Consider the following 27,499-nt stretch of genomic DNA (forward strand, 5'->3'; position numbering starts at 1 on the left):
AAAAAGCCATCCCTGCATTAGTCTTCAATCCCTTCAGATCTTAGAGTTTTTGCCACCTCTCAAAAGACATGCCAATATTTATTCGTTTTAGCACAGGCTCTGATGTTTTTCCCTTCTTAGATTTGACAACAGCTGATTCCCCAGATATAAATGATGATGATGAACTGTCCAGATTAAAAGCAGCCATCTCAATGACATGTTTCAAATCTTAGCAATTATTGTAAGGACAAGCTACAAACACTCCACCATCCTCAGCCCCCACACACGCGATATAGTAGCCGGCTCTTCTTTCTGTTTATGGACGTGATGTAACAACGCAAAGGCACGCAAACGATGTCAAACTTTACGTTTCCTGTGAAATCCGACCCGGCAGCTCAAATTATAAATCATTATTATAAGCTTACGTTGCAAATCAGGATACGGTAAGGAGACAGTTCTGAACACTGATTTTTTTTTTTACATACTTGCTCAATAATTGATTTTTGTACATTTTTTTTAACCAAAAAACAATCTATACTGCAGCTTTAAATGAATAGTTAATGGTTTGCTAAAAGAGATGTGGCAAGAAAAATGGGATAATGAACTTAAGGGACAAAATCTGTGATCTTCAAAGCCAAGTTGCATGTGAGAGGATTGTATTTGAAAATAGAAGGGATGACACAATATTAACTAGACTTTGGATTGGTCACTCTACTCTTAACAAATCACCGTCTAACAATAGAAAACTTGAATCTGATCATTGCAAAAATGTGGTCTAGCTGAAATAGTCTGTTAAATGTGTTGCATATGACAGAAAAAGATTGCAGTTAAAGCACAGCTATTGTAGTTTTGAAACGTGCCTCATTTTGTTTCAGAGGTCTCATACAATAGATTTACATGCATCCAAGATAATAAAAAAAAACACACACTTTAATGTGCTCATAATTTAAATTGCAGCATTACCCTTTTTTTTTGCCCCAGTGTCACAAACGACTTATTCAACGATCTGTTCTAAAGGATTCATTTTAAAGTCCTCCTTTCAGAGAGTATACTCTGCTCTGATTGGTCAAATGTTCCAGTCTGTTGTGATTGGTCTACCGCTGTCAGCTAGCAGCCAATGAAGACCAGAGGTGGGGCTTTTTGTTACAAACCTATGTAGGTTAGTACAGGAAGTGAGTCTGGAATTACTGCTGCCCACACTCCAGTCCAGTAGGTGACGGTATTGCACCTTAAGTTGGTTTGCCAACCGCCATTAAAAACGAAAAAAGAAGAAGTCTGGAATCACTAACGACTCGTTTCAGCTGTTCAGAATCGGTTCCTTCTTTTGGGAGTCAATAACTCTTTGTTGTGCACTTTGATTTTTTTTTTAACTTTGCAGACGTTTTTTACATTCACAAACAGTTACATAACACACTACATGAAAGGTAATATGTGAAAAACCATAATAGGTGCACTTTAATAGAAGAAATAATGACAATGTAATCAATTAAAAATCTGCTAAACAATCTCTCAAAAGTGTACAAAAGTGCTCTTAACTTACCTTAAGGGAACAAAGTTGTATAGAAGGATATAGTCGATAGTTTTTCTTTGTTTTTAGGGTTTTTTTTTTTTTTTTGCCTTCGCGTTGATGCTCTACACTCCAACCCAGTAGGTGGCGGAAGTGCACCAACCCACCATAAAACAAGAAGAAGAAGAAGACGGAAGAAAAAAAAAAGAAAAGAAAAAAAAGCGGAAGACAGTCGGCTGACTTAGGTCACGTGGTTTTTGCTATGAGCTAGTTAAACAGAAAAATAGTGAGTAGTAGTTGTACGTAGAACAGTTGAAAAGTCAAATCATTTCGGCTCTGTGGTATTTACATTGTCACCATGCAGGACGTCTTCAATTCTGTGAAAGGCACAGCTCTAGGAGTGGCTGAGTTTCTAACGCCCGTCCTGAAGGTAAGCCCGAGGCGTGCTAGCCAGTGTCGCCTGCTAGCTCACTAGCTTCTAAATTAGACATCCATGATGATGATGATGATGATGATGATGATAATGATGATAATGATGATGATGATCCTATCCTGATCCTGAGATTTCTCAGACACAAACCTGGAAGTGAGGCCTTCAAAAACTATGCAGTGTGTCGGACAATATAAAGTTTTTTAAAATATAGATTTTGGGTCATATTTCAGTTTGCAACACCCACTTCCGTTCTTCTAAAGATTCAGGAAGATATCGTACTATTGTTCAAATTAGCACACACACACACACACACATATATGTAAGTGTGTATATATATATATATATATATATGTGTGTGTATATTTATGTATGTGTTAATGCTATATGTCCAGTGGGGTTTTTTTCAGATGGCTATGCAGTATACAGATATTATAACACATCACATAAATGCGTGAGGTTTATAAATGCAAAAAGAAACGTTTACATGGACAACAATAATCCGATATGAACCTGATTAAGACGATACTCTGATTAAGAAACTAGCATGTAAACAACGATTATTGATGACCTTAATCCGGCTAAAGTCATACTCGAAGTAAACACAGATCGAATGAAGCCATGTGGAGTATTCCTGTTTTAGTCGCATTATTGACTACGTTTACATGGACAGCAGTAATCTAATTATTGACCTTACTCTGATTAAGATAATAATGTCATTAAGGTGTTTACATGAGTCGCTTGTAGAATACTCCTGTCATGTTCCCGTTTTACGTGTTATAGATCATAATTAGATGAACAGCCCACGTCATTACGTCACCGCGCCACGCCGTCCGACGTCCCTCCAGAATTTCACGTATCAACATGCAGTTCATCTTCGTTATGGAACCGTATACAGTTTTGGGTGTTTTTATTTTAAATTTTTAAGTGCAGTTAATTATTTGTCGTGCTGTACGTGCAAATAGACGACTGCTTGAAGCCGTGGGCTGCGTCTCAAACTGCGTACTTACCGTCTATATAGTAGCTGAGATACATGTATTTCATGTACTATATAGTAGGCAAGTACGCGGTTTGGGACGCAGCCGTGCTCTCTTGTTTGCCGTAAAACGGTTGAGCGCTGCCGTGTGTGATCGTGTCCTGTCGCAAAATGCGATGAAAACTCTCACGCGACGTTAATAGTGTGATTAAGGTGTTTAAATGTCTGTAATACACGTCCATAATGCGACTAAAACAGGAATACTCCACCTGTCTTAATTCCATTTGTGTTTATTCGAGTATGACTTCAATCGGATTAAGGTCATCAATAATCGCTGTTTACATGCTAGTTTCTTAATCAGAGTATCGTCTTAATCGGGTTAATCTCGGATTGCTGTTGTCCACGTAAACGTACTGATGGACTACGTTTACATGAACAGCAGTAATCTAATTATTGACCTTATTCTGAATAAGACAATATTCTGATTAAGGTGTTTACATGAGTCGCTTTTAGGATACTCCTGTCATGTTACTGTTTTACATGTTAAAGAACATAGATCGATTAACGTCACGCCGTCCGACGTTCCCTCCAGAATTTCACGTATCAACATAGACTTCGTCTGCGTTATGGTACCGTATACAGTTTTGCGTGTTCCATTTTTAATTTTATGAAAGCTTCAAGTGCAGGTAATTATTTGTCATGCTGTACGTGCAATTAGACGACTGCTTGAAGCCAGAGGCTGTGTTCAAAAGCACGTACTTACCCACTATATAGAGCTGAAGTACATACTGTATAGTAGTACGCGGTTTCGGATGCAGCCGTGCGCTCTCGTTTGCCGTCAGACGTGTACGTGTCCTATCGCAGAATGCAGTGGAAACTCCCACATGACGTTAAGCCCAGTACAGTGAACTATATAATTGCATGCAGCACTTTGGTCGTTTGAGCTCTTCTCCCCGGCTGTGATGAAAATAAACATACAGTATTACTCCGGAGTCAGCTGTGTCTCTGCGAGCTGAACTTGTATTTGTCTTCAGAAGGTAATCTTTTCAACCACACTACACAGAGAACCACATCCAGAACACTCTCCGAAATTCGCGACACTGAAGTCTGTATTTCTTGGAAAGGGAGCGGTCAGTCTAAATCTCACTAGCCTGTGAGAGTAAATCACTGTTAAACCCACCCACACGTGAGATTTGTGCCAGAATGACGAACGTAAACTTGCGGAATGTAAAACTTAAGAAAGAATGCTGTTTATTTGAAGACCGTGTTAAGTTTTTGCCACGGAGTTCACTGTTTTCAGTTTCAGATGGTTTGTCTCCTTTCTCATTGTATATTTTTGTTTCAGTCCTTGAAAAGTTACGTTCGATACTTTTGGCACGAATTTAATTCCATTCTTTTCGACACCTAACGGTAATGACACCGAAAGCGGAAGGCAAGTGTCCCCAAACTGCTTTACAACCAAAGCAGCTTACCTGTCTACAAAACGATACTTTTAAAGAAATAATTAACAAAACGGATCTTTATGTAATGTTAGCTAACTAGTTTAGCTGGCTAACAAAACATAATACAGTACATGAACATCTATCTAGCTAGGTTAGTGATTTCTGTAGTTGTAAAATAGGCTACATTAGTTACTCATTAATTACATGAGATCAAGCCACATCTCATTTTTTTTTTCTCAGCATAGAACTCACCATTGTTTTTGTATTTATTCTGATATGTTACCTAAATGCCTTTTTACTTTCATTCGGCTTAAGGTGCTCGGAAAAAACACTTAGGCGCTGTGGTCTAAGCCGTAAGTATTAGGAAGTCTAATATATTTCAGTGCTTCGTGCTTGAACACCTAATAAATATAGGTGCACACAGCAATTATCAGTGTTCAAGCACTTTAGGGCCTTTAAGGACATGCACAAAAAATATTACTTAAAGGGTCATGAAATCTCCCTCTTTCAGCTCAAGTCTACCTCTCGATGTTTTTGAGAAAATGCAGCTTAAATAGGCATGGATGGCTGTGCGAAGAGGGGAGGGGGCGTGGGAGGGAACGGCACGGGAGGAAGAGGGGGGCGAGCCTTCAGAACACTCAAAAAAAAAAAAAAACCCGAACGCCTCTCTCATCTAGCGCATCTGTAGGAAAGCACCACATGCTGTCCTGAATAATTAAGAGACAGCATCTTCTCATAGGATAAGAACACGCAGGCTCATGAATAATTATAACGCAAGTCATCCAAGTACTGTAGTACACTGCCACGTCACCGCCTGTGACTGAGATTTTAAACCAGAAAGACGAAAATAGCGGAAAACAGCTGAAAATTAACCAGCTTTCTCCTACAATTAAAATGAACAGATGCTAAGATTGTCTTTTATGATGTGCGATAAGAACACCTCTGTTAAAATCTCAGAAAATGTAGTTTAGTGTTTCATGACGCTTTAATATTGCGCAATCCTATAAGCATCTAAATCAGAGACAAAGCAAGATAATTTTTAAGAAATTTATTGTAATTTACCATAAAGAAATGGCCTTTTTAAACATTTCCACTGTTGTAGAGCCAACCTTTGAGTCTTTTCAGTTTATGGGGACGATGACGAGTACTATTTCATAACGATACTCCAATGCATTTGTAAAATATAGCTTAAAACTAGAGATGCACCGATGTATCGGCCGATTAAAGGCTATTTTTCCCGCTATCGGCCGATAGTTTAAAAACATCCAATGATCAAGGCGGATTGTATCCTGTCAATCAAAAGAGGGCGGGGAAAACACATCGACTTCATGCTGTGTGTAAAGATGATGTCTCTTGTGTGGAATGACGATGAAACTGCAGTTTGTGATGTCTGTAATCTCTGCTCCGCTAAAATTTTACACCGGATGCTGCAGTAATGAAGCGTCATCGATTCTAATTCCCCCACCCCCCCCCCCCCTTACTCGCGCTGCTCCCGCGCCGAATTAAAGGGCCAGTACACCGTTGAAATATTCAAATGAAGAGAAGTTGACAAAAAAGTAGTATATATTGCACAGAAAAATATATTTGTACAGTAGGATGTTTCATATGCAGTTAATGTTAATGAGTTAATATCATCCAAAAAAAAGTTTATATTGGGCCTATATATTACCAGTTTGATGTCAGTGATGGGGAAATGCTTTTGTTTGACCTGCGTGAAGTTGCCCCCCCACACCCAACGCAAAATGTCGCCAAAATAGTCCGAATCGTTTGTGAATGTGAGACTAGCATGAGGTTTTTTAGAATTCAGTCAATGTTTATATGAATGAATAACATTCAACAAGTCAAGAAATCTTACTTTAATCTTTAGAATTCAGTTAATGTGTTAACGTTTTGGACCATTTAGCCACACCCTCTCGAGTGTATGATAATTTGCAAGATATACGAAACGTACTTTTGCAAACTAGTCCTAGGATTTTTGGCCAGTCTTCACAATATTGGTGTCAAACTACTCAAGAGAGTGTGAACCTCAATAATTATCAAAAAAAAACAAAAAACATGCTGACAAACCAAACAGGAAGTGAAGACATATCTCAGCAACTGCATGACCTATTTTGATCGAACTTTGTAGATAACTGAGGGACCTCATCCTATGGGTCTCCAAGAAGTTTTGTCTAAATCCCCTGTAGGGGGTACTATAATTCATAAGTTAGTAAAACTACTCCTCACTTACTCCATTGGGGTGCGGACAGAACGGGCTTGGCCCCCTGAATCGCTGTTTGGAAATTGTGCTGAACGGTAGAGTTCTCCACCACTAGGCCAATGAATAAAGACGATGCTATAACAGCAGATACAAAAGCTTTCCGTACCTTATTTTGTTGTCTCCTCTCCGATTCGTTTAGAAATTTTGTTAGAAGAGCACATGATCAAAACCTTTGAAACAGCCAAGATAGGTACACGAGAGAGGATTCGCAGGACATTTCTGCATGAAAACAAATGCAGCGGAAGACTGAAATAATAACTGTTAGGTCAAGAACACACAACATGAAATGGCCTTTATTACATTGCCACTTTTTATAATTATGCAATAGTAGTAAAGATAATAATTATAATAATAAGAAGCATATAAAAACTTTTTAAAAATGTCAGCTTTTCTCTGTCATTTTAATAATAAATAAAAAAAAAATCCTAACTTTATTCGCCTTTCATGGCCTTGCCAAGGTTCCCGGCCTCTGCTAGATCAACAACTTCAACAATTTAGATATATTCACTCGTGTTTAATTGCTTGTAAGACTACTCATGTAGAGTAAAGCTATATTATGCAACAAATATTCCATTCAATTAAGTTTTATTTGTATAGCGCTTTTAACAATGGACATTGTCTCAAGGCAGCTTTACAGAAACGTCATTTCAGGATTTTAAATGTATGAATTTATCCCTAATGAGCAGCCAGAGGCGACTGTGGCAAGGAAAAACTCCCTGACACGATCTGAGGAAGAAACCTTGAGAGGAACCAGACTCAGAAGGGAACCCGTCCTCATCTGGGTCACAACGGATAGTGCGATTATAAATAAATCTCTTCTTTAACTGTGCTCATACTAAATAGACGACTGCTTGAAGCCATGGGCTGCGTCCCAAAACACGTACTTACCTACTATATATTAGCCAAAATACATGTATTTCATGCACTATATAGTAGGTAAGTACGTGGTTTGGGACGCAGCTGTGCTCTCTTGTTTGCCGTCAGACGGTTGAGCGCTGCCGTGTGTGATCGTGTCCTGTCACAAAATGACCTGACGTTAACAGTGTGATTAAGGTGTGTACATGTCTGTAACGCACGTCCATAATCCGACTAAAACAGGAATACTCCACATGTCTTAATTCCATTTGTGTTTACTTCGAGTATGACTTAAGGTCATCAATAATCTCTGTTTACATGGTAGTTTCTTAATCAGAGTACCGTCTTAATCGGGTTAATATCGGAGTATTGCTGTCCATGTAAACGTACTGACTGATGGAGATTTGAGTGCAAAGCTGTTTGTGGCAGTTGCAGCCCTGAAGCTATCATAGCATAACGGTTCATATGATTTGAGGTCCAAAGCCATCCTTATGCTTTTTTTAAGTGCTACCATCCTCAGTAATCTCAGTGATCTTTAGGTTTTACCATGTGGGGCCATCATCCACAGCAACAAGTGACTTCCAGTTGGTGAGAACTCCAACAATAATCTCAGGAGTATCATGGCAAGCAGCAAGATTACAAATTCAGTTTGGGAATGTTTTCACAAACCACGATTTGTTTAAAAAATTCGCTTTCGTCATCCTGGTAGGTTTTAAAAAGGAAAGAGAAATAGCGTTTAACAAAATCCATCTCCTCTTTGCTTGCTTATGTGTGATAGGGTAGGACTACTGATGCTGCATATTTACTAAATATTTATTTAAAAAACAAAACCAATCTTATGAGAAAATAATAAATATGCAGTATGAGTATGCCTTCTCTGTAATGTACATGCGTGAGAAATGGAGTCCGATTCTGCTGGGGAGAGAAAGGCATCGGTGCAGCGTGCTTCTGAGCAGCACAGTAGAAAAACATTTGCCGTGTTGTCCGGTGATCATGAGTTCTGACATTTTGCATAAGCCAAACTGAAAATAAAAAGTCCCGGTCCTATTTACTAAAGGTTTCAGATATTTAAATTTTCTTTTTATTCTTGTGTGTGGTGATGACCCATATTCACAAAGTGCAGAGTGTCTTCCTGACCCGGCTCGTTTGCATGTAGTGATGCCTACAAAACTCCATAAAAGTTCACAGCTGTCTGTGTACTTGAACATGATCAATGTAAAGTCCGAAAGGCAAAAGTGGACGAGGTTTTTTCCTCCCCAGTTTACCAACAAGATAGGGTGAAGTCATGCTTCCTCTGAGGCTTCCTAATGCCAGCAAATTGCATCTTTCCAAACTGCATCTCATGCAACGTCAGGAGGCAGTGGGGAAGGAAGGACACCACTATCTGCCCACTTCTGCATGCATGGGTTCACAGAAGCCTGTGATTAGTTAGTGTTACTGTGATTGATAGGGGAGAGAGAGCACGCCTCCCCTCACCGCCCTGAGAGAATGGCCAGTTATGCCCTTTTGGACTCGTGATCTCCGGCTGATGGGGCGAAACCTTTTCTGTTGCACCACTCGGGAGCCTGTTTTGAGCCTAAAAGTTATTTTGAACGATAAAGAATGATGATAACGTAATGATTAGGGTAAAAACGGCCGTCGTTGTTGTTGTTGTTGTTGTTGTTGTTGTTGTTATTTTGACTCACTTCTATGTTGAATGACCGCTAAAGCTTCAGTCAGCAGATTATGGCTATGCTCAGACAGACCAGGCTGACCTCTGTTTATATGGTGGCAGTTTTTTTGTGTCATAATCTAATAATTTCTTTTATTTGTCTTAATTTGAGTGTGTTGGCTCACTTTCTTTATTTTTCATCTTCTTTAATTCATGTGTATAATATAATCTAAAATGACCGGGTTTCACAAAGTTTTCTTGATTGTATTCTTCCAGAGAACTAGAATGAGAATATGGTCTTGACCGATTACAAAGCAGTTATATAGCCTAAGTTGATGTGGACAAGGGTGCGTGCGAAATGCTGTAAACGTAATAAAAGTAAACAGTTTAAAGTCATGGAATATATATAAAAGTACAGTAATCCATGCAGATTATATGATTTGAAGTCAGTCAGTTCAAGGTTTACATTAGGTAGTTTTCTTGCGCTTAAATTTACATACACATGAACGTGAGTAGAATGTTTTTCTGAATTTATCCGAATGCCAAATTTCTTGTGTAGACCCTTTGTATGAACACTTTATAAATAACTCCATTCATATCCAGCTTGATAAATAAGGCTCATTGTGAGTGGGAACTACAATTTGGTAATTCTCCTTTAGTTGACCGAGATGTCACTGGTATTGGTCCTCATGTACACGTGACTTGTAGCCTAATTAAAATTTTATCCTTAACTAGATCATTATTACTTCAAATGTTTTTTTGTGTTTTTTTTATTATTATTAATTTTTTTTCACTGTGCTTCACTGCTTTTTGCAGGAATCCAAATTTAAAGAAACTGGAGTTATAACTCCTGAGGAGGTAAATTCTGTTTTGTGATAATAATGAAATAAGATATTATTTGATGTGATAATTTAATATCATAATGGATTGTATTGCATTAAATCTAAGTCTTTATACAGTTTGTTGCTGCAGGAGACCATCTAGTCCATCACTGCCCCACGTGGAAATGGTAAGAACGTCAAGTGCCTGTTTTAGAGTTCACACCAGACACGACGTGTCTTGCTTGAGGATAGTGTAAAGTGATGCGCTTTCTCCAGCACTTGCTGTTGTATGGCCTAATGAGTTTAGTATTCATCAGTAAAATAATATCTGCGTTTTCTGAAGGAAATACACACTGCATGCAGGAGCTGAAAGAGATGGCAGGATGGAAGAAAGAAAGTGAGCACAGAAAGAAGGAATGAGGAAAAAAAGAATAAAAGAATAAGCAAGGTGAAGGAAAAATCGAATCGGAGAACAGTGTGAGAGATCAAAAGGGGAGGGTGTTAGAGTTAGAATGAGATGAATGAATAGGAGAATGGCATGGAAAGTGAGAATGTGAGCGAAATCATGAGGGAAGCGAAACAAAATCAGAAAATATGACTTTTTGTTTAAAAGACGTTGTTATAAGTAAATCATATGTACAGTATCTCACAAAAGTGAGTACACCCCTCACATTTGTGTAAATATTTGATGATATCTTTTCATGTGACAACACTGAAGAAATGACACTTTGCTGCAATGTAAAGTAGTGAGTGTACAGCTTGTGTAACAGTGTAAATTTGCTGTACCCTCAAAATAACTCAACACACAGCCATTAATGTCTAAACCGCTGGCAACAAAAGTGAGTACACCCCTAAGTGAAAATGTCCAAATTTACACTGTTACACAAGCTGTACACTCACTACTTTACATTGTAGCAAAGTGTCATTTCTTCAGTGTCGTCACATGAAAAGATATAGTCAAATATTTACAAAAATGTGAGGGGTGCACTCACTTTTGTGAGATACCGTATTATTATACAGTGGGTTCGGAAATATTCAGATTCAGTTTTTACATGCTTTGTGATCTATTTAAGTAAATTAAATTCACTTTTTTTTGCCACCAATCTACATATAGTAACCTATCATGCCAAAGTGAAACGAGATTTTAGAATTTTTTGTTTTGAAATTTATTAAAAATCACAAACTGTAATTTTTCATTTAGATCAGCATTTAGACCCTTGGTTACGGTATCCCAAAACGAGGTCTGGTTGATTCTGTTTGCTTTGATTATCTTGAGATCTCTAGAACCTGACAGGAGTACACCTGTTTGAAATGTACTTTATTGGACATGATTTAGAAAGACACACACCTTTTGTCTATAAGGTCCCACAGTTCAGTGCATGACCAAAAACCAGTTCGGTTAAGGAACTCTCCATAGACCTCCACAATAAAATTGGGTCAAGATGCCGATATTATAACACCTGGACTTTCTCTAGTGTGTGTGTGTGTGTGTGTGTGTGTGTGTGTGTGTGTGTACACCATGCCAAGACCTCCCACAGAGTCATGCAATGACAGTGATGTAGTATGACTTTGACTTTTGACCCAATATGGCCCAAGTGTACCTGTCGGCATGCCGTCTCTCTTGTCTTTCCTGTCTATTATAGTTTGTTCTGTCTGTTCGTCTGGCATCTGCACTGTTTTTACTGTGTATCGTGTCACACTGGTATCATGTAGATTCAGTGTTGACCTACAATCGTCAAGCTTTGCTTAACATCAGAAGCTGTACGGGAGCTCATCTGCAATTTTGTCCTGCTCTGTATTCTCGTTTTCATTCCTCGTCCAGCCGACCCGCGTTGGAGTGCGCACGCTGGAGACCTTGCTGCTTTCCTCCTCTAAGGAAGCGCCGCAGGAAGAGAGGGTATCGTGCTGGTGTTCGGGTGAGAATCAGACGGACAATCGCTTCCTCCATACAATCGATTGAGTTTCCCTTGGTTGCTATAAGCTTGGAGGGACTCCACTTGACGCGACGCTCATGGGATTACAGATATGTTTTTCATCTGCCTATTTTCCCGGACTTCCTACACTCGTCTAATTGCTCTGCTACTCCACGATTACGGATTCGTCAGAGAAGAGTGAACTGTTTAAATCTCCGACAACTGGAATTCGTTTCACCGGATCTGACCTCGCTACCTCAGTCTCCTCTGAATATGGCTCTACTTAACGCTCGGTCCGTGTGCAACAAAACTTTCATTTTAAATGACTTTTCTGCCAGACATAACCTGGATATTTTATTCCTGACGGAGACCTGGGTTAGTCCTGGTGAGTGAGCAGTCGTCGAGGAGCTCTGTCCACAGAACTGTTGTTTTATTAGTACTCCAAGGTCTTCTGGCAAGGCTGGTGGGGTTGCTATGGTTTTTAAACAGTCACTGAACATTCGGAGAGTTTCTGTTGGGATTTACTCGTCGTTTGAGGTACAGTGTGTTGTGTTGGAGTCAACCTTTTCCACGCTATTCTGTGCTTTGCTCTATAGGCCACCTAACCCAGACAATGCCTTTTTAAGTGATTTTTGTGATGATTATTTATTTATTTATTTATTTATTTATTTATTACTTCTATTGTTCTGTTGTATGATGTTTGTTATTATCGGGTGATTTTAATGTTTTAATGTTTTAATTTTAATTTTAATGCAGGCCTGCTGCCCTGGTCGACTCTTGGTTACTGAATTTTGTAATATCTTGGATTCCTTTGGTCTTATTCAACATATGAATCAGGCAACATGTCATTGGTCATACACTAGACCTTATATTGTCATATGGAACCGCTGTTGATGATGTTAATATTGAAGATGCTTCCTTCTCTGATCACAAGCCCATTGTTTTTAATGTCCCTGCTGCCAGCTCTGCCGTTGTGACTAGTTTTATTAATTCACTCACTGCCTCTCAGTAGTGAAAGTTATCGAGCTAATGCTGTTGAAACATCTATCTTGAGTGCTGCAGACCTAAGATTTTATTCACCATGATAAATTCAATTATTAATCCGAGTTGCCAATTCCATGGGGAACCCTCGGCTGAACTTTGTGAGAAGTTTTTAAAGTTTTTTGCTGATAAAGTAATTACCATTCGTTCTTCCTTCACTTCGCAGTTCTCAGACCTGTCCCTGAATTCGCTGGCTATACCGATTTCCTTTGATCAATTTGAACACGTTTCTCTAAAGGAACTGTGTGATCTGGTTAACCAGATGAAAATATCATCCACGCCACTTGATGTTGTTCCCGCTGTGCTTATGAAAGCAACCTTTTCTGAAATTGGCCCCAGTATCCAAGTGTTAATGAATTCATCTTTGGATGCTGGGGTGGTCCCAAATTGTTTTAAGCATGCTATTGTTCAACCTTTGCTTAAGAAACAGGGTTTCTTAAGCAAAGAAGCAGTGGATGCTGGAAAAAATACTGTGTTGACGCTATTAGATCTTACAGCTGCCTTTGATACTGTAGACCATAACGTACTTCTTTGGTGCTTAGAGCATCTGTTTGGTATCATGGGCACCGCCCTGCAATGGTTCAGCTCATATCTTAAGGACAGCGCCTTCTCGGTAGTGTTGGGTAATTTCTCCTCATCTTCCGCTCCTATTATTAATGGTGTTCCTCAAGGCTCCATTCTGGGCCCACTTCTTTTTAACTTGTATATGCTTCCGTTGTGGAATATTATTAGGGCACACAATGTCTCTTTTCATTTATATGCTGATGATACCCAGTTGTACATTCCATTGAATAATTGAACAAATAATTTCCTCCAACTTAATGAAGACAAAACTGAAATAATTGTTTTTGGCCCCCTGAGATTGAGAGATGGTCTCATTAATGAGCTTCATAACCGTTTCCCCTCAATTTCTTCCCAGGTTGGGAACCTTGGCTTCATTCCGGACTCAGAAGTATGCTTAACCAAGCAAATAAATTTGGTCGTTAAGACTAGTTTTTATGAACTACGGATTATTTCGAAACTTAAAACATATTTTTGTCTTTCCAAGATTTGGAGAAGGTTATTCATGCTTTTATCACTTCTCGCTTAGATTACTGTAATTCATTATACTCGGGTCTTACTCAGTCATCTCTGGCTCGTCTTCAGATGGTTCAGAATGCAGCTGCAAGGCTGTTGACCAGGGCAAAGAAATATGATCGTGTCACCCCAATTGTAGCATCGCTTCACTGGCTCCCAGTCCGTTTTAGGATTCAGTTTAAGGTTCTGATGTTTGTTTTTAAAACTCTTAATGATCACGCTCCTTCCTATCTCGAGGATCTTCTTAAACCACATTCATCAAACAGATGTCTAAGATCTTCTGATAGGTTTCTGTTGCATGTCGCTCGTTCCCGGTTAAAAACAAAGGGGGATAGAGCTTTTTCATTTGCTGCCCTTCCTCTATGGAATCAGTTGCCACTGGACATCCACCTTGCACCTTCTATTACCACTTTTAAAAAGAGGCTTAAAACATATCTCTTCTGCCAGGCTTTTTGATAAAATTTTTACTATTGCCTGTTTTTAATTGGTTTTATTCTGTTTCCTATTTTTCTTTTCCTTACTCTGTTCAGCAGTTTGGTCAGCTTTGCTGTGTGAAACGTGCTATATAAATAAAATTTACATACTTACTATTTACTGTAAGTACCCAATAGTTATTTATTCCCCCCTCCCCCGCTTGAATCTACTTGCCGAGTGCCTACTGGGTTGGTGGCAGTTCTGAATGACGGAGCCCTGGTGGTTATATGGTGTTCACAGAAATACAGTTACATACAGTCATGGGTGGAAAAAGAAAGAACACCCTCTTACAAGTTTATGTTTTTATTTATCAGGGCCTAAATAAAGATTGTGTGTTCAACTATGGTTGCACGATACAATCGAAATATTTTTTTTTAATTATTCAGCCAATTTAGGAAAACATTTTGCTGTATAGAAAAGAGAAACAAAGAATAATTGGGTTAATCATTTAAATGATGTGTGTGTATATGTACACAGACACATTCACAGCATAATGGTATGCAATTATGGCAACCTTGGATCTGACTTTTTTTTTTTTAAGTTTGCTTGTGTAGCATAATGAACATTTTTGCACGTTTAACATTTGGGAAGCAGAGAGACTAGAGAGTGCACTATGAACAACGGACTGATTTATTGCACCGGAGTTAAACCTTAGCCAAGCTCAGCAAAATTGTCATGATTTAAAATGTAGCTTAATTACGGTGGTGTTTGAAAGTTTGTGAACACTTTAGAAAAAAAAAATAAACAAATGAGACCAAAATATTATACTTTGGTCATTTGCTTATTGGGAAAATGATCCAATGTTACATATTTGTGAGTGGCAAAAGTATGTGAACCTTTAGGGTTAGAGGTTAATTTGTGGTGAAATTAGAGTTAGGTGTTTTCAATTAATGGGATGATCACCACGTGTGACTGAGAACCCTGTTTTATTTAAAGAACAGGGGTCTATCAAAGTCTGATCCTCACAGCATGTTTGTGCAAGTGGCACAGAGTTGTTGAAGCTCATCAGGCTGGTAAAGGTTACAAAACCATTTCTAAAGAGTGTAGACTCCACCAAACCACAGTCAGATAGATTATGTACTACTGGAGGAACCCGACCATTGTCACCTTCCTCAGGAGTAGTCGACCAACAAAGATCACTCCACTTAATTTTCATGATTCTACCTTCAGCAGAACACCTGAATAACATTGGTGTGCAAGGAGAAAGCCACAGCCCTCCAAAAACAACATTTGCTGCCTATCTGCAGTTTGCTAAAAATCATGTGGACAAGCTAGAAGCTAAAAATGTTTTGTGAATGGATGAGACCAAAATAGAACTTTTTGGTTTAAATGAGAAACGTTATGTTTGGAGAAAGGAAAACACTGCATTCTGGCATAAGAATTCCATCTGTGAAACATGTTGGTGGTAGCATCATGGTTTGGGCCTGTTTTGCTGCGTTTGGCCCAGGACGGCTTGCCGTCATTGATGGAACAGTGCATTCTGAATTATACCAGCAACCTCTAAAGGAATGTGTAATGATTTGTCTGTGAACTGAGTTTCAAGAGAAAGTGGGTCATGCAGCAAGACAACAACCCTAAACACACTCGTCATTCTCCCAAAGAACGGTTAAAGAAGAATAAAGTTAATGTTTTGGAACGGCCTTGTCAATGTCCTGACCTTAATCCAATAGAAATGTTGTAAAATGACCTGAAGCAAGCAGTTCATGTGAAAAAACCCACCATCCCAGAGCTGAAGCTGTTCTGTACTGAGGAATGAGCTCCGATTCCTCCAAGCCGATGTGCAGGACTGATCAACAGTTACTGGAAATTTTTAGTTGCAGTTATTGCTGCACAAGAGGATCACACCACATACTGAAAGCAGAGGTGCACATACTTTTGCCACTCAGAGATATGTTTTATCGGATCATTTTCCTCAATAAATAAATGACCAACTATAAGGCTTTTGTCTCACTTGTTTAATTGGGTTCTCTTTATCTGCTTTTAGGACTTGTGTGAAAATCTGAGGCTTTAGATCATAAGCACCACTGTACATACTCATTGGTTCAATTATTCAGTGGTGTTTAGTTTAATTGACCATTAAAAGGGTTGAATCTATTGCATACTGAGGTTCTAATCTTTCCAATCTTTTGTTCAGGTTGAGTCAGATTAATTATTGCCATGTTAATGCTGATGCTATGTTGCCAGAGGGTACTTCCCCCTTGTCAAAGTGCCTAAATATATATATTTTTTAACTGTAGGGCATCTGGAGAAGAAGCAAAGGTGAAGCCGTACTTGCCCAAGGACAAGCAGTTTTTGTTAACCCGTAATGGTATGTAGCACCTAATTGGACTGTGGAAATAATCTATGAATAAATGCATAATTTAGTTAAGAAATTATAGTGTCTTGGATGTCAAAATTCATAGTGTAACTTCCTCTGTCTCAGTTCCATGTTACAAGCGTTGTAAACAGATGGAGTACTCTGATGAGCTGGAGGCCATTATAGAAGAGGACGATGGAGATGGAGGATGGGTTGACACTTATCATAACTCTGGTGAGATCGAAATGAACTACCAAAATGTGAACCTGTTTCTGTCATTGTGACGGTGGTAAAAATATTTAAAGTAACTTTAATTCTAAGTAATAAAAATATTTATTACTTTGACATTGCCAGTGACCGGTGTGGCGGAAACAGTTCGTGAAATCTCCTTGGATAATAAAGTAAGGTGGTAACTGTACAGAAATTCTCACAACAGAGGAATTTCCACTTAGTACTAACACACTCTGGTGTCTTCTTTCAGCTGATCTTGAATCTTTTTTTCCCCCTTTTGAAGGATAATATGAATATGAATGTGCACTTGGGCAGAGGAATTAGTGATGATGACGATGATGAAGTGGAGGCAGCAGATATGAAGGGTAACTGCAAGAACATTGTTTTTTTAAAATAATTTTTATATTAGCATGTACTGATCAGTCATAACATTAAAAACACTGACTTTCCTGGTGAATTGAGTAACATTGTCTCGTTACAGTGGCACCTGTCAAGGGATGGGATATATTAGGCAGCATAAGGGAACAGTCAATACTCAAAGCTGATGTGTTTGAAGTAGGAAAAGTGGGCAAGCATAAGGATCTGAGAGACTCCGACAAAGGCCAAATTGTGATGTCGGAGCATCTCAAAACAGCAGGTCTTGTGGGATGTTCCCTGCCAAAATTGGTCCAAGGAAGGACCACCGGTGAAGTGGTGACAGGGTCGTGGGTGCCCACACCTCGCTGATGCGCCTGGTCCGATCCCACAGAAGAGCTACTGTAGCATAAATCGCTAAAAGATTTATTGCTGGCTATGGCAGAAAGGTATCAGAACACAGTGCATCTCAGCTAGCTGTATGTAGGGCTGCGTAGCTGCAGATTGTTCATGGTGACCCTGTCTACTGGCAAAAGCGCCTACAATGGGCACATGAGCATCAGAACTGTACCAATGGAAGAAGGTGGCCTGGTCTGATGAATCACGTTTTCTTTTACATCATGTGGGTGGCTGGGTGTGTGTACTTCGTTTACTTGGGGAAAAGATGGCACCAGGATGCACTATGGGAAGAAGGCAAGCAATGTTCTGCTGGGAAACCTTGTGTGCACCTACCTAAACATTGTTGCAGACCAAATATACCCCTTCATGGCAATGACATTCCCTAATGACAGTAGCCTCTTTCAGCAGGATTATGCGCCCTGCCACACTGCAAAAATTGTTCAGAAATGGTTTGAGTAACATGAGAGTTCAAGGTGTTGACTTGGCCTCCAAATTCCACAGATCTCAATCCGATTCAGCATCTGTGGGATGTGCTGGAAAAACAAGACTGATCCATGGAGCCCCCACCTCGCAACTTGCAGGACCGAAAGGATCCGCTGCTAATGTCTTGGTCACAGTTACCACAGCACACCTTCGGAGGTCTTGTGGAGTCCATGCCTTGATGGTTTTGGCAGCACAAGGGGGACCTACTCAATATTATGCAGGTGGTTTTAATGTTATGGCTGATCGGTCTATGTTTATTTGATCTTGATCACCTTGAAATGCAAATACAATAACTGCTGTCTAAATGTAAAACTAGTGCTTACATTTCAGAGTATGAAGAAAGTGGACTTTTGGAAACAGATGAGGTACAGTGACTTTTGTACAAATTTTTCTTTTATATTGGCATTGGTGACTTGTTTGTGCATCTAAATAATAACATAGACTGTTTTATCATTTGTGTAGGCCACTCTTGACACAAGTAAAATGGCAGATACAGCTAAATGGAAGGCTGAGGCAGGCGGAGAAGATGCCATTCTTCAGACAAGAACCTATGATCTATACATAACTTATGACAAATACTATCAAACTCCTAGGCTGTGGCTTTTTGGATATGATGAGGTTCATACACAATCCTCATGACACAAAAAACAACAGATGTGTTATTTTGGGCTTTAAAATGGCAGTAATTTTTTATCATTAAGTTTTAGCCTGTGTTGTGCTGTTTCCCAGGAAAGACAACCCCTCACTGTTGATCAGATGTATGAGGACATCAGCCAGGATCATGTGAAGAAAACAGTCACCATTGAAAACCACCCCCACCTGCCTCCTCCTGCTATGTGCTCTGTGCACCCATGCAGGTACTGAAACACCAGCCAACTTGCACCAAAGGTGTTTTGTGACTATTTCTTCAAATGACCAAAAAAAGGCCTGGCCGAGTATGGCCTCACAGAGTAGGAAATTGGTAGTTTTTGTGCAGTTTTTGTCCAACTCAGTTCTTGCTCAAGTTACATAGAAAAGTAGACTATAGATGAACATATTTATCAAGATTTGTGACACTAGCTAGTTGTGTGAAATGCCTTCAGAAAGATATTTGGCCTCCCCGGCTGGCTTTTTTTAAAAATTTATATTCAATGATTAAAGAATCTAGTTGCAGATTAGTAGAATAATGGAGCACACCAAATTGCAACTCAGTTGGACTTTTGGTTCCCGAGGAGCAACTATTTGGACTTGACTCCAACTTGTATTGAAGACCGCACCCCAATCTTTGCAGACATCCTTAGAACCTTCTACTGAACATGGCTTTCAGTAGTGCTCATTTTGGCAGCAATTTTTAAATTAAGTCCTGTGCAAAATATAAGCAAATATAAACCTATAAATACCTCTATACTATGTAATGACATTAAACTTATTTCATGTCTCCTCCAGTATCAAGACAAGAACATTCATGTATCATGTGTGTCACAAAACAAACACTGTTCATTCATCCTTATCTTTTTTCATGCTTCCCAACTGACTGACTCTCTCCCCTTCAAACTCCGCTCTCTCTTTCTTGCCTTTTTTTGACTCTCAACGAAAGCAAGAGTGTGTCAGTGCAATAAAAATATTGAAAGTGGTACAGTAAAAGCCCACAGTGGCTTGAGAATCTGCATAAATGACAGCTAAAACACTTAAACTTAAAATCTGCTTGTGCCACCTTTAGCAGCAATAACTGCAACCAAAAGTTTGATAATTAGAGATCAGACTTTCACTTGCCTCTAGGACTAAAACTTGTCCTACGCTTTGGATCATTGTCTTGCTGCATAATCTAGTTGCGCTTGAGTTTCAACTTAGGGACTGAAGACTGGACATTCTCCTTTAGGATTTTCTGGTAGAGAGCAGAATTCATGTTTCCCTCAGTTATTGCAAGTTGCCCAGGCCCTGAAGCAGCAAAGCATCCCCACCATTATCATTCTACCTAGAGCCTTACTTAAATGCTGACACGGGCAAAAAACTCCAAAAACTATTCTAAAACCGGAACTACATCACCACATACGTCGCCTAAACTTTTTTGGACTTTACACGGTGGACACTGTACAAATTGTGTACAAAATTTGCAATGGCAAGGTTCATTAAATTTATTTATTTATTTATTTATTTATTTATTTATAAGAAAAAATTGCTTATATACTCAGCAAAAAAAGAAATGTCCTTTCACATTCAACTGATTTTATTTCCAGCAGATTTCTTAACGTGTAAATATATTGCATTAACATAAAAACACTTAAGAACGGAACAAGTTTCACAGACGTTTGCCGGACAGAGATGGAATAATGAGTCCCTGAATAAAAGGGGCGTCAAAATCAAAACTAACACTCAGTATCTGGTGTGTTCACCAGTTGCTTTAGGTACTACAGTGCATCTCATCCTCATGGACTGCACCAGATCGGTCAGTTCTTGCTGTGAGATGTTACTCCACTCTTCCACCAAGGCATTTGCAAGTTCTCGATCACGTCATGGTTACACGTAATTTTACACTGCAAGGATGATCAGCTGTCCTTCCTGTCTCTCTGTAGCACCGTCTTAGGCATCTTATATTACAGACGTTGTAGTTTATTGTTCTGGGCCACATCTGCAGTCCTCATGCCTCCCTGTTTTATCACGATTACTCATTGATTTTAGGGACAACATATTTTTGTTGCACTTTCACATTTAAATAAACAGACCGCTGCTTTCACCTCCATGTTGTGCTACATTCCTGCTAACGTTCAAATCTTTACATCAAATTAGACCGATCCTTAAAGTGCATCATCTCGTAGAAGCAAAATATAAATAAAATTGTACTCAAAATATAGGAGAAGTAAAAATAAAAATCCCATCAACCAAATGAAAATATGCATCCAAATGAAAACAATTCAGGCGAATGCAGAAAAGTCAATAACAGTGTTTACAGGAGCAGAGACGCAGCCAAATCACCCAATAGCGAGGTGCAGGGACGACGTCATTTTGTACCGAAACCCGGAAGTTAGCATCACACCGGTTCCCTCGACAAAAACCCAATAGGATTTTCACATAGACTTTTGGATTATTGCAAAAAATAAACTCTGTGACCAACAAAAGTTTACAATACTAACATGTTCTGTCCATCAAGATCATTTTCACAAATGAACACAACTTTTATGAAGTTTGAAGCCTAAATACAATCGGCAGAAATAAACAGCTAACCGTACGCTATAAACGAACTACACCACGGTCGCTCGAATTCAACGTCACCGTCACCAAGCTTTAAATCCTCATCCATGGTTTTTTCTGAGGAATTGTGCACAGCATACCTGAACCAGTTTATCTGCAAAGTTTTTCCCTGTTCGGTGTGATGACGTTTTATGTCCATGACAACATCTGTAGTCCCCTTTAGCAACATGTTAGTGTCAAGATTTCCCCTCGTGTAAGTGCTGGAGCTCACAGCGCACTTCCGGGTTTTTTAGTGACTTTTTACATGTGCATTTGTTATGATTTCTGTCCTGTTTCCGCCCTTGTATTGTCATTGGTTGTTCCCTTCTGTGTCATCATTAGTCTCAGCTATTTTGTGTTCACCTTTAATTACGTTTGTCATTTAAACCATCTCGTGTCTCTTTGTTTGACGCGAAGTATTGTGAGTTTTCCACATACCAAGCTTTTGTTCATAGTTTTGATCTTATTCTCGACCTCATTGTTTGATTCTCGTTTAGTCTTGTTTACGCCCGTTTGCTGATCGCCTGACCTTTTGCCTGTTTTTGATCACGCTGTTGTCTCACGTCTTGGATTTATCTGCCTCTCTTCAATAAAGTTCTTATCTGCACTTGCATCCATCCTAAACCCTCATTACGTGACAGTTAGCAACCGTCTTTTTCAATACACATAAAAGCTTTAAAAAAAATTGAGTGGGGTTTTACTGGCGTATTTTATGTCGTAGAATAAAACGTGAAAATATTTGAGCTTGTGTTCGCCGCAGACCTTATTTCAGGCTTTTAACCAAAATCCCATTCAAAAAACCCATTGACCCTGGGATGGAACCAGAAGGGCTAAAATGCTAACTCGTTTCCGTGTTTTGGCGTACAGAATGATGTCATCCCTGCGCCACTCTATGGTGATTGGCTGTAAGTTTAGGAAGCGCTTCATTTGATATGCAGTGGAGTTTCTGTGAGCGGAGGACGAACTTTAAACGTCAGTATCGCAGTCGATCATGTTCATGTAATCGTGGGCAGTCAAAATCAGAATCGAGATCGATATTCGATTAATTGTGCAGCCCTAAAAATTTCTCAGTGTGCTGACATTGAGATTTCTTTTGAGATTAAGATTCCCTCAGAGTCTTAGTATTTTATCATGTTGAGGGTGTGGATTTAATCAAATGCAGTTTGAATAGAACTACCCTTACATTCGTAAATAGTCTTCTGTTTGATCCCTCCTAACCACTAGGTGCAGTGTTTTGCCCCTGGCCATCAGAGGTTAAAAGGCAGCCTGCATGCACCTAAGGGTAGAACTTTGAGCTGGTATACCAATCCCAGGAATACGAAGAAAAAGCACCTGTTTTCTGGAACAGTGGGAACATAGAATTATGCATCATGAAAGTCCAGCGACGTCAACCAGTCTTGGGGCTGCATGACATGAGTAATGAGAACTTCAATGAGTACTTCCTGAATTGGACGGAAACAATGGTCCTTTTTTTGAACTAGAAAACTGAGGGGTAAAATGTGAGATTGGAGACATGTCTGGCTCCATAATCAACAATTTTAGCTGAGCCATATCTATAGTAAACATCTTCATACTCTCCGAGAGAGTTTTGAGATGTATCTTCAGCTTTTTTCTCCTGCATGTTGGCTGGGGTCAATCCTGAGTGCTTGCGATACACAGCTTGGCAATGTTGTATGTTTTCATCCTTAGAACTGAGGTCTAGGATGGCTAGCTGCAGTCAACAAGTTTGCATAGGCATAGCCTCACATTTGGTGCAAGATGTCTCTGAGCTGAGGGTTGTGTAATATCCTCCACTCTTCTGGGATGGCTTTGCACAATATTTTGGAACGTGGCTCATTAATTCTCAGACAAAAAAAGAGTTAATGAGGTCAGACCAGGTAGCCTGGGGCACAGTCGGCATTCCAGTTCATTCCAAAGGTTCAGTGGGGTTGAGTTATTCCACTCCAACCTTGGGAAACCATGTCTTCATGGATGTTTCTTTGTTCACAGGTGCATTGTCATGCTGGAACATGTTTGGCCTTGCCCCCTTAGTTCCAGTGATGGGAAATTGTAATGCAACAGCATGCAAAAACCTGTACAATTGTGATATCGAAGAATGTCTAATAGATGTTTAGGCAGTTAAAAACAGGAGTCTGTTTTTCCCACAGAATTTCTTAAACAGGCTCTTTATAGAATGTGATCTTTGAAGGCAGAATAGCTAGTCAATATTGGACAGTAAATACATTTCAGTGTAGTTTTGCATCATGCTAAATAGCTTTAGCTCTTCAAACGAAATACAACAAAACAAAGGCAACCTGAATAAACACAGGTTGAAGAAAAATTTTATTACTGAAGCAAAAAAAAAAAGTTACTCACAACCTAGCACTCGTGAAAAACTAATTGCCTCCTTAAACTTAAAATCTGGTTGTGGCACCTGTAGCTGCAATAACCAACCAAAATGCTTCTGATAACTGGAGATCAGTCTCTGCAGGGAAGATGGCCCCCTCTTCCCTGCAGAACTGCTTTAGTTCAGCCACACTTGTGGGTTTTGGAGCATGAACTGCCCATTTAAGGTCCTGCTACAGTATCTAAATTGGTTCAAGTCAGGAATTTGACTAGGCTACTCCAAAAGTGGGTGGGGGGGGGCAGAAATTCTCCTTTAGGATTTTCTGGTAGAGAGCAGAATTCATGTTTCCCTCAATTATTGCAAGTTGCCAAGGCCCTGAAGCAGCAAAGCATCCCCACACCATCACACTCCCACCACCATGCTCAACCATAGGTATGATGTTCTTTTTGTGGAATTCTATTTGGTTTACGTCAGATGTAACAGACCCGTCTTCCAGACATTTCCACTTTCGGATCATAGACACACAGAACATTCTTCCACAAGGAGCATCATCATGGTCTGTTTTGACAAAATTCAGACAAGCTTAAATGTTGTTCTGGGTTAGCAGTGGTTTTTACCTCAACACTCTTCCATGGAGTCATTTTTGCCCAGTGTCTTTCTGATAGTGGAGTCATGAACAGTGATATTTATTGATGCAAGACAGGCCTGTAGTTCCTAAGATGTTGTCCTGGGCTCTTTTGTGACTTCCTGCATGAGTATTTGCTGTGCTTTTAGAGGAATTTTGGTCTGCCACAGAGGTTCACTACTGTGCCGAGTTTTTCCATTTGGAGATAACGCCTCTCGCTGTGGTTCTTTGGAGTCCCAGAGCCTTTGAAATAGCTTTGTAACCCTTCCCAGACTGATGTATTTCAATCACCTTCTTCCTCATCATTTCTGGAATTTCTTTCCATTTTGGCATAGTGTGTTACTCCGTAAGAACTTTTAACCAACTTCATGCTGTTGAGAAAGTTCTATTTAGGTGTTGATGTGATTGAACAGGGTTTGCAGTAATCAGGTCTGGTTGCGTCTCGTCCAGCTGAACCCCATTATGAATGCAGTTTCATAGATTTGGGGAATTAGTAAGTATGTGGGGCAAATACATTTTCACACAGGCCCAGTTGGTATTGGATAACTTTTATGCTTCAATATTTAACATTTGTTTTCATTTCTGAAACAATTTACTATGAGAGATGGACAAAAACAGGAGAAATCAGAATGAGGCAAATACTTTTTCACAGTACTGTAAGTATATTTACGGTTTCTTAAAGCAGAGGTGTCAAAGTATGTAATGGGCAGAAAAACCCATTTGAACAAAAATATTGTTTTTAGACTGCCAGAATTCAGCAACATCTGATGAATTTTCCCAGACCACCAAACCAATCTTTCTTAGCCTCCCATTTATTTCCGAGGCTTTGCCACTGTAGACTTTTATTTCCTTTTGGTATCAATTTTTGGGCAATCGGTAGGCCATTGGATTTTTATTATATTAGAGATGTTTGTGCCCTTTTTTCTCCAGGCATGCCGAAGTGATGAAGAAGATCATTGAAACTGTGGCTGAAGGTGGAGGAGAGCTTGGGGTTCATATGTATCCTTTTTTTTTTTTTGCTTTTTGGGGGGCATTGCTAAAGAGAAATATGGGTTAGAAAACTTTCTAATTGGTTGAATATAAGATTTTGGATATTTTGTTTTTCCAAAATCACCTTTCATCACTGTATAAAGATGTTGCGATTACAACTATATTTTAAGATGATCGTCGCATTGTACGAGATGATTCCAATAAAATCTTGTCCCAGTTCTATAACAGACTCTTCAATAACATTTTCAGTGTCAGATTATATGATGAAGATCCTCTAACGGTAGACGTGATTAAAAATGTTCTGCTTATGTAATCAGTCAGCATGATACAGGCAGGAAATGGGATTGCATAAATAGTTGAGTTGAGTGCCACTGCAGCAGATACACTGAGATTTTAATCAAAATTTGGTCATCAGCTATCTTTCCTATATTTTATTATGGATGCCAAAAATTCAGGCAAAAGTCAAACCACTCCTGGTACATACTAAGTGTATGCATCTATTGTGGTGTTTGTTTTTTAGGTTTTATGTTTGTCTCTTTTAGTTAAGATGTAGACACTAGAAATGTTTAGATGTACACTTCCTTACTAATTGTTGTACACATCTTTTTTTTTTTCTAGAATAGGAAGAAGGAAAGTGTGCATGTAAACTTTTCTAGTGGCTGTTGACGAGCAGCAGCCCCCCGCCCCCGCCCCCGCCTCCCCCAAAGTACCTGCTGGTTACTGTTTAAAAAAAAAAACAAGCATGTGATCCAGACTTCAGACAATAGATTGGTGAAAAGACTATATCAAAAATGTATTGCATTTTACCTCATCCAAATTAATTTACTGTTTTAAAAATGTTAATGGCAAAAAATTAACCACTTCCTTTATAATGCTTCCTTAATTATCTTCTCCAGGTACCTCTTGATTTTCCTGAAATTTGTGCAAGCTGTTATTCCAACAATAGAATATGATTACACAAGACACTTCACTATGTAACTTTCCAGGATAGCAGCTGGAGCTCTTCATTGAAGGCTGTATGGAAGTGCAGGCAGAGGCCAGCAGCACATTTACACATGATGTTTTAAATAATTAAAGGCTTTGCATGGGTAAGAGGGTTAAATAAATAATTACTACATTATTCCCAGCTGCAACTCCATACAGCAAATTCCAGTCTCATTTTCAGAGTCATTCTCATTCTTGCCTAATGCTGAAAAGTTTTATATTTACACTGGATTGGAACACCACCAACAGGCACTCTCTTATGTATTACTGGTGAATAAATTGCTTTAATAAATAATGATTACGCTAACCACCATTACTTCCGCTTATTGCAATTTCTGACTAGGTGTGGAATAAACAGTGTACAGTGTTGCACCTGTCGATTCTCATAAAGTTGTATGATTTTTGTCAAGTTGTTTGACTCATTTTCTATTTGAATGTTGGAATTATTATCCAGGCTCCAGACCACTGTTGTGTTGAGATACAGAGGGCAGGACTGCTTAGAGTGCTGCTTACAGATTGTGCCAGATGTCGTTGCATTTGTTTCGTTTTTTTCATGAGATTTGTCAAACTAGGGAGATCCAAACTTGGCCAGGATGTCAGAAACATCTACAGTACTTCTGATATTCTTAGGGAAGTGGCTAATAGGTTGTTAAAGTATCATTCACAGAATTGTCAAATGTTTCAACGCTGGTGTTTTTATTTCTCTGTTCTCTTGTCTGTTCCTGCCAGGGGCAGCACATTATCACAATATACCCCTGTGCATGCATTATATTTGGGCCGTACTCATGTTACCTTTCCAAATAAAGCATTTGCATACTCCCGTATCCTTAATTTTTATCAACAACCAGTATAACCTGGCATTTCTGTTACCCTAATAGTACTGTCTGTATTTGCTTTCCTGTGGAATACCAAAAGGTCCATAAATATCTCAAAATACATCATGTCCTTTTAATACATACCTTCAAGTCACCTCAAATGGACCTTTTTCAAATGTCATGTCATTAAGATGCTTTTATTCATAAATGGGTACATCCTATAAAGATAGGCTTAAAACCAGTGTCCAATAGTGGTTAATCATGCCTCAAAGTGGAGTGTAAAAAACTCTCTCAAATGACACACAAACCGGACATTTTGTAGTAATTTTCACATTTTAAATTAACAAAAAAACAGATGTCTCA

The 27,499-nt window shown here is 39.1% G+C and overlaps 1 protein-coding gene across 2 annotated transcripts; it reads left to right on the plus strand.

Moving 5' to 3' along the window:
- Positions 1 to 1,692: 1,692 nt before the first annotated feature.
- Positions 1,693 to 27,141, plus strand: atg3 (autophagy related 3). 2 transcript variants are annotated; one of them, XM_053637365.1, is made up of 12 exons: positions 1,693 to 1,916; positions 9,917 to 9,958; positions 10,060 to 10,109; positions 16,664 to 16,734; positions 16,849 to 16,956; positions 17,077 to 17,123; positions 17,237 to 17,318; positions 18,520 to 18,554; positions 18,652 to 18,807; positions 18,919 to 19,046; positions 25,278 to 25,346; positions 26,234 to 27,141. In XM_053637365.1, exons 1-12 carry the CDS (start codon positions 1,845 to 1,847, stop codon positions 26,313 to 26,315), a joined length of 942 nt encoding a protein of 313 aa, XP_053493340.1. In that variant the 5' UTR covers positions 1,693 to 1,844; the 3' UTR covers positions 26,316 to 27,141. The 2 variants fall into 2 exon arrangements, with proteins under 2 accessions (XP_053493340.1, XP_053493341.1); XM_053637366.1 differs by lacking the exon at positions 1,693 to 1,916 and adding an exon at positions 8,971 to 9,074.
- The last annotated feature ends 358 nt before the right edge of the window (positions 27,142 to 27,499 follow it).

This window comes from Ictalurus furcatus, chromosome 12, assembly GCF_023375685.1.
Source record: "Ictalurus furcatus strain D&B chromosome 12, Billie_1.0, whole genome shotgun sequence".
NCBI classification, from domain to species: domain Eukaryota; kingdom Metazoa; phylum Chordata; class Actinopteri; order Siluriformes; family Ictaluridae; genus Ictalurus; species Ictalurus furcatus.

Coding starts and splice junctions, on each gene's coding strand:
- atg3 (XM_053637365.1), top strand. CDS start 1,845: ATGCAGGACGTCTTCAATTCTGTGAAAGGCACAGCTCTAGGAGTGGCT. Junction 9,959..10,059: donor GAGTTATAACTCCTGAGGAG/GTAAATTCTGTT, acceptor GTCTTTATACAG/TTTGTTGCTGCAGGAGACCA. Junction 19,047..25,277: donor TGCTCTGTGCACCCATGCAG/GTACTGAAACAC, acceptor TTTTTTCTCCAG/GCATGCCGAAGTGATGAAGA.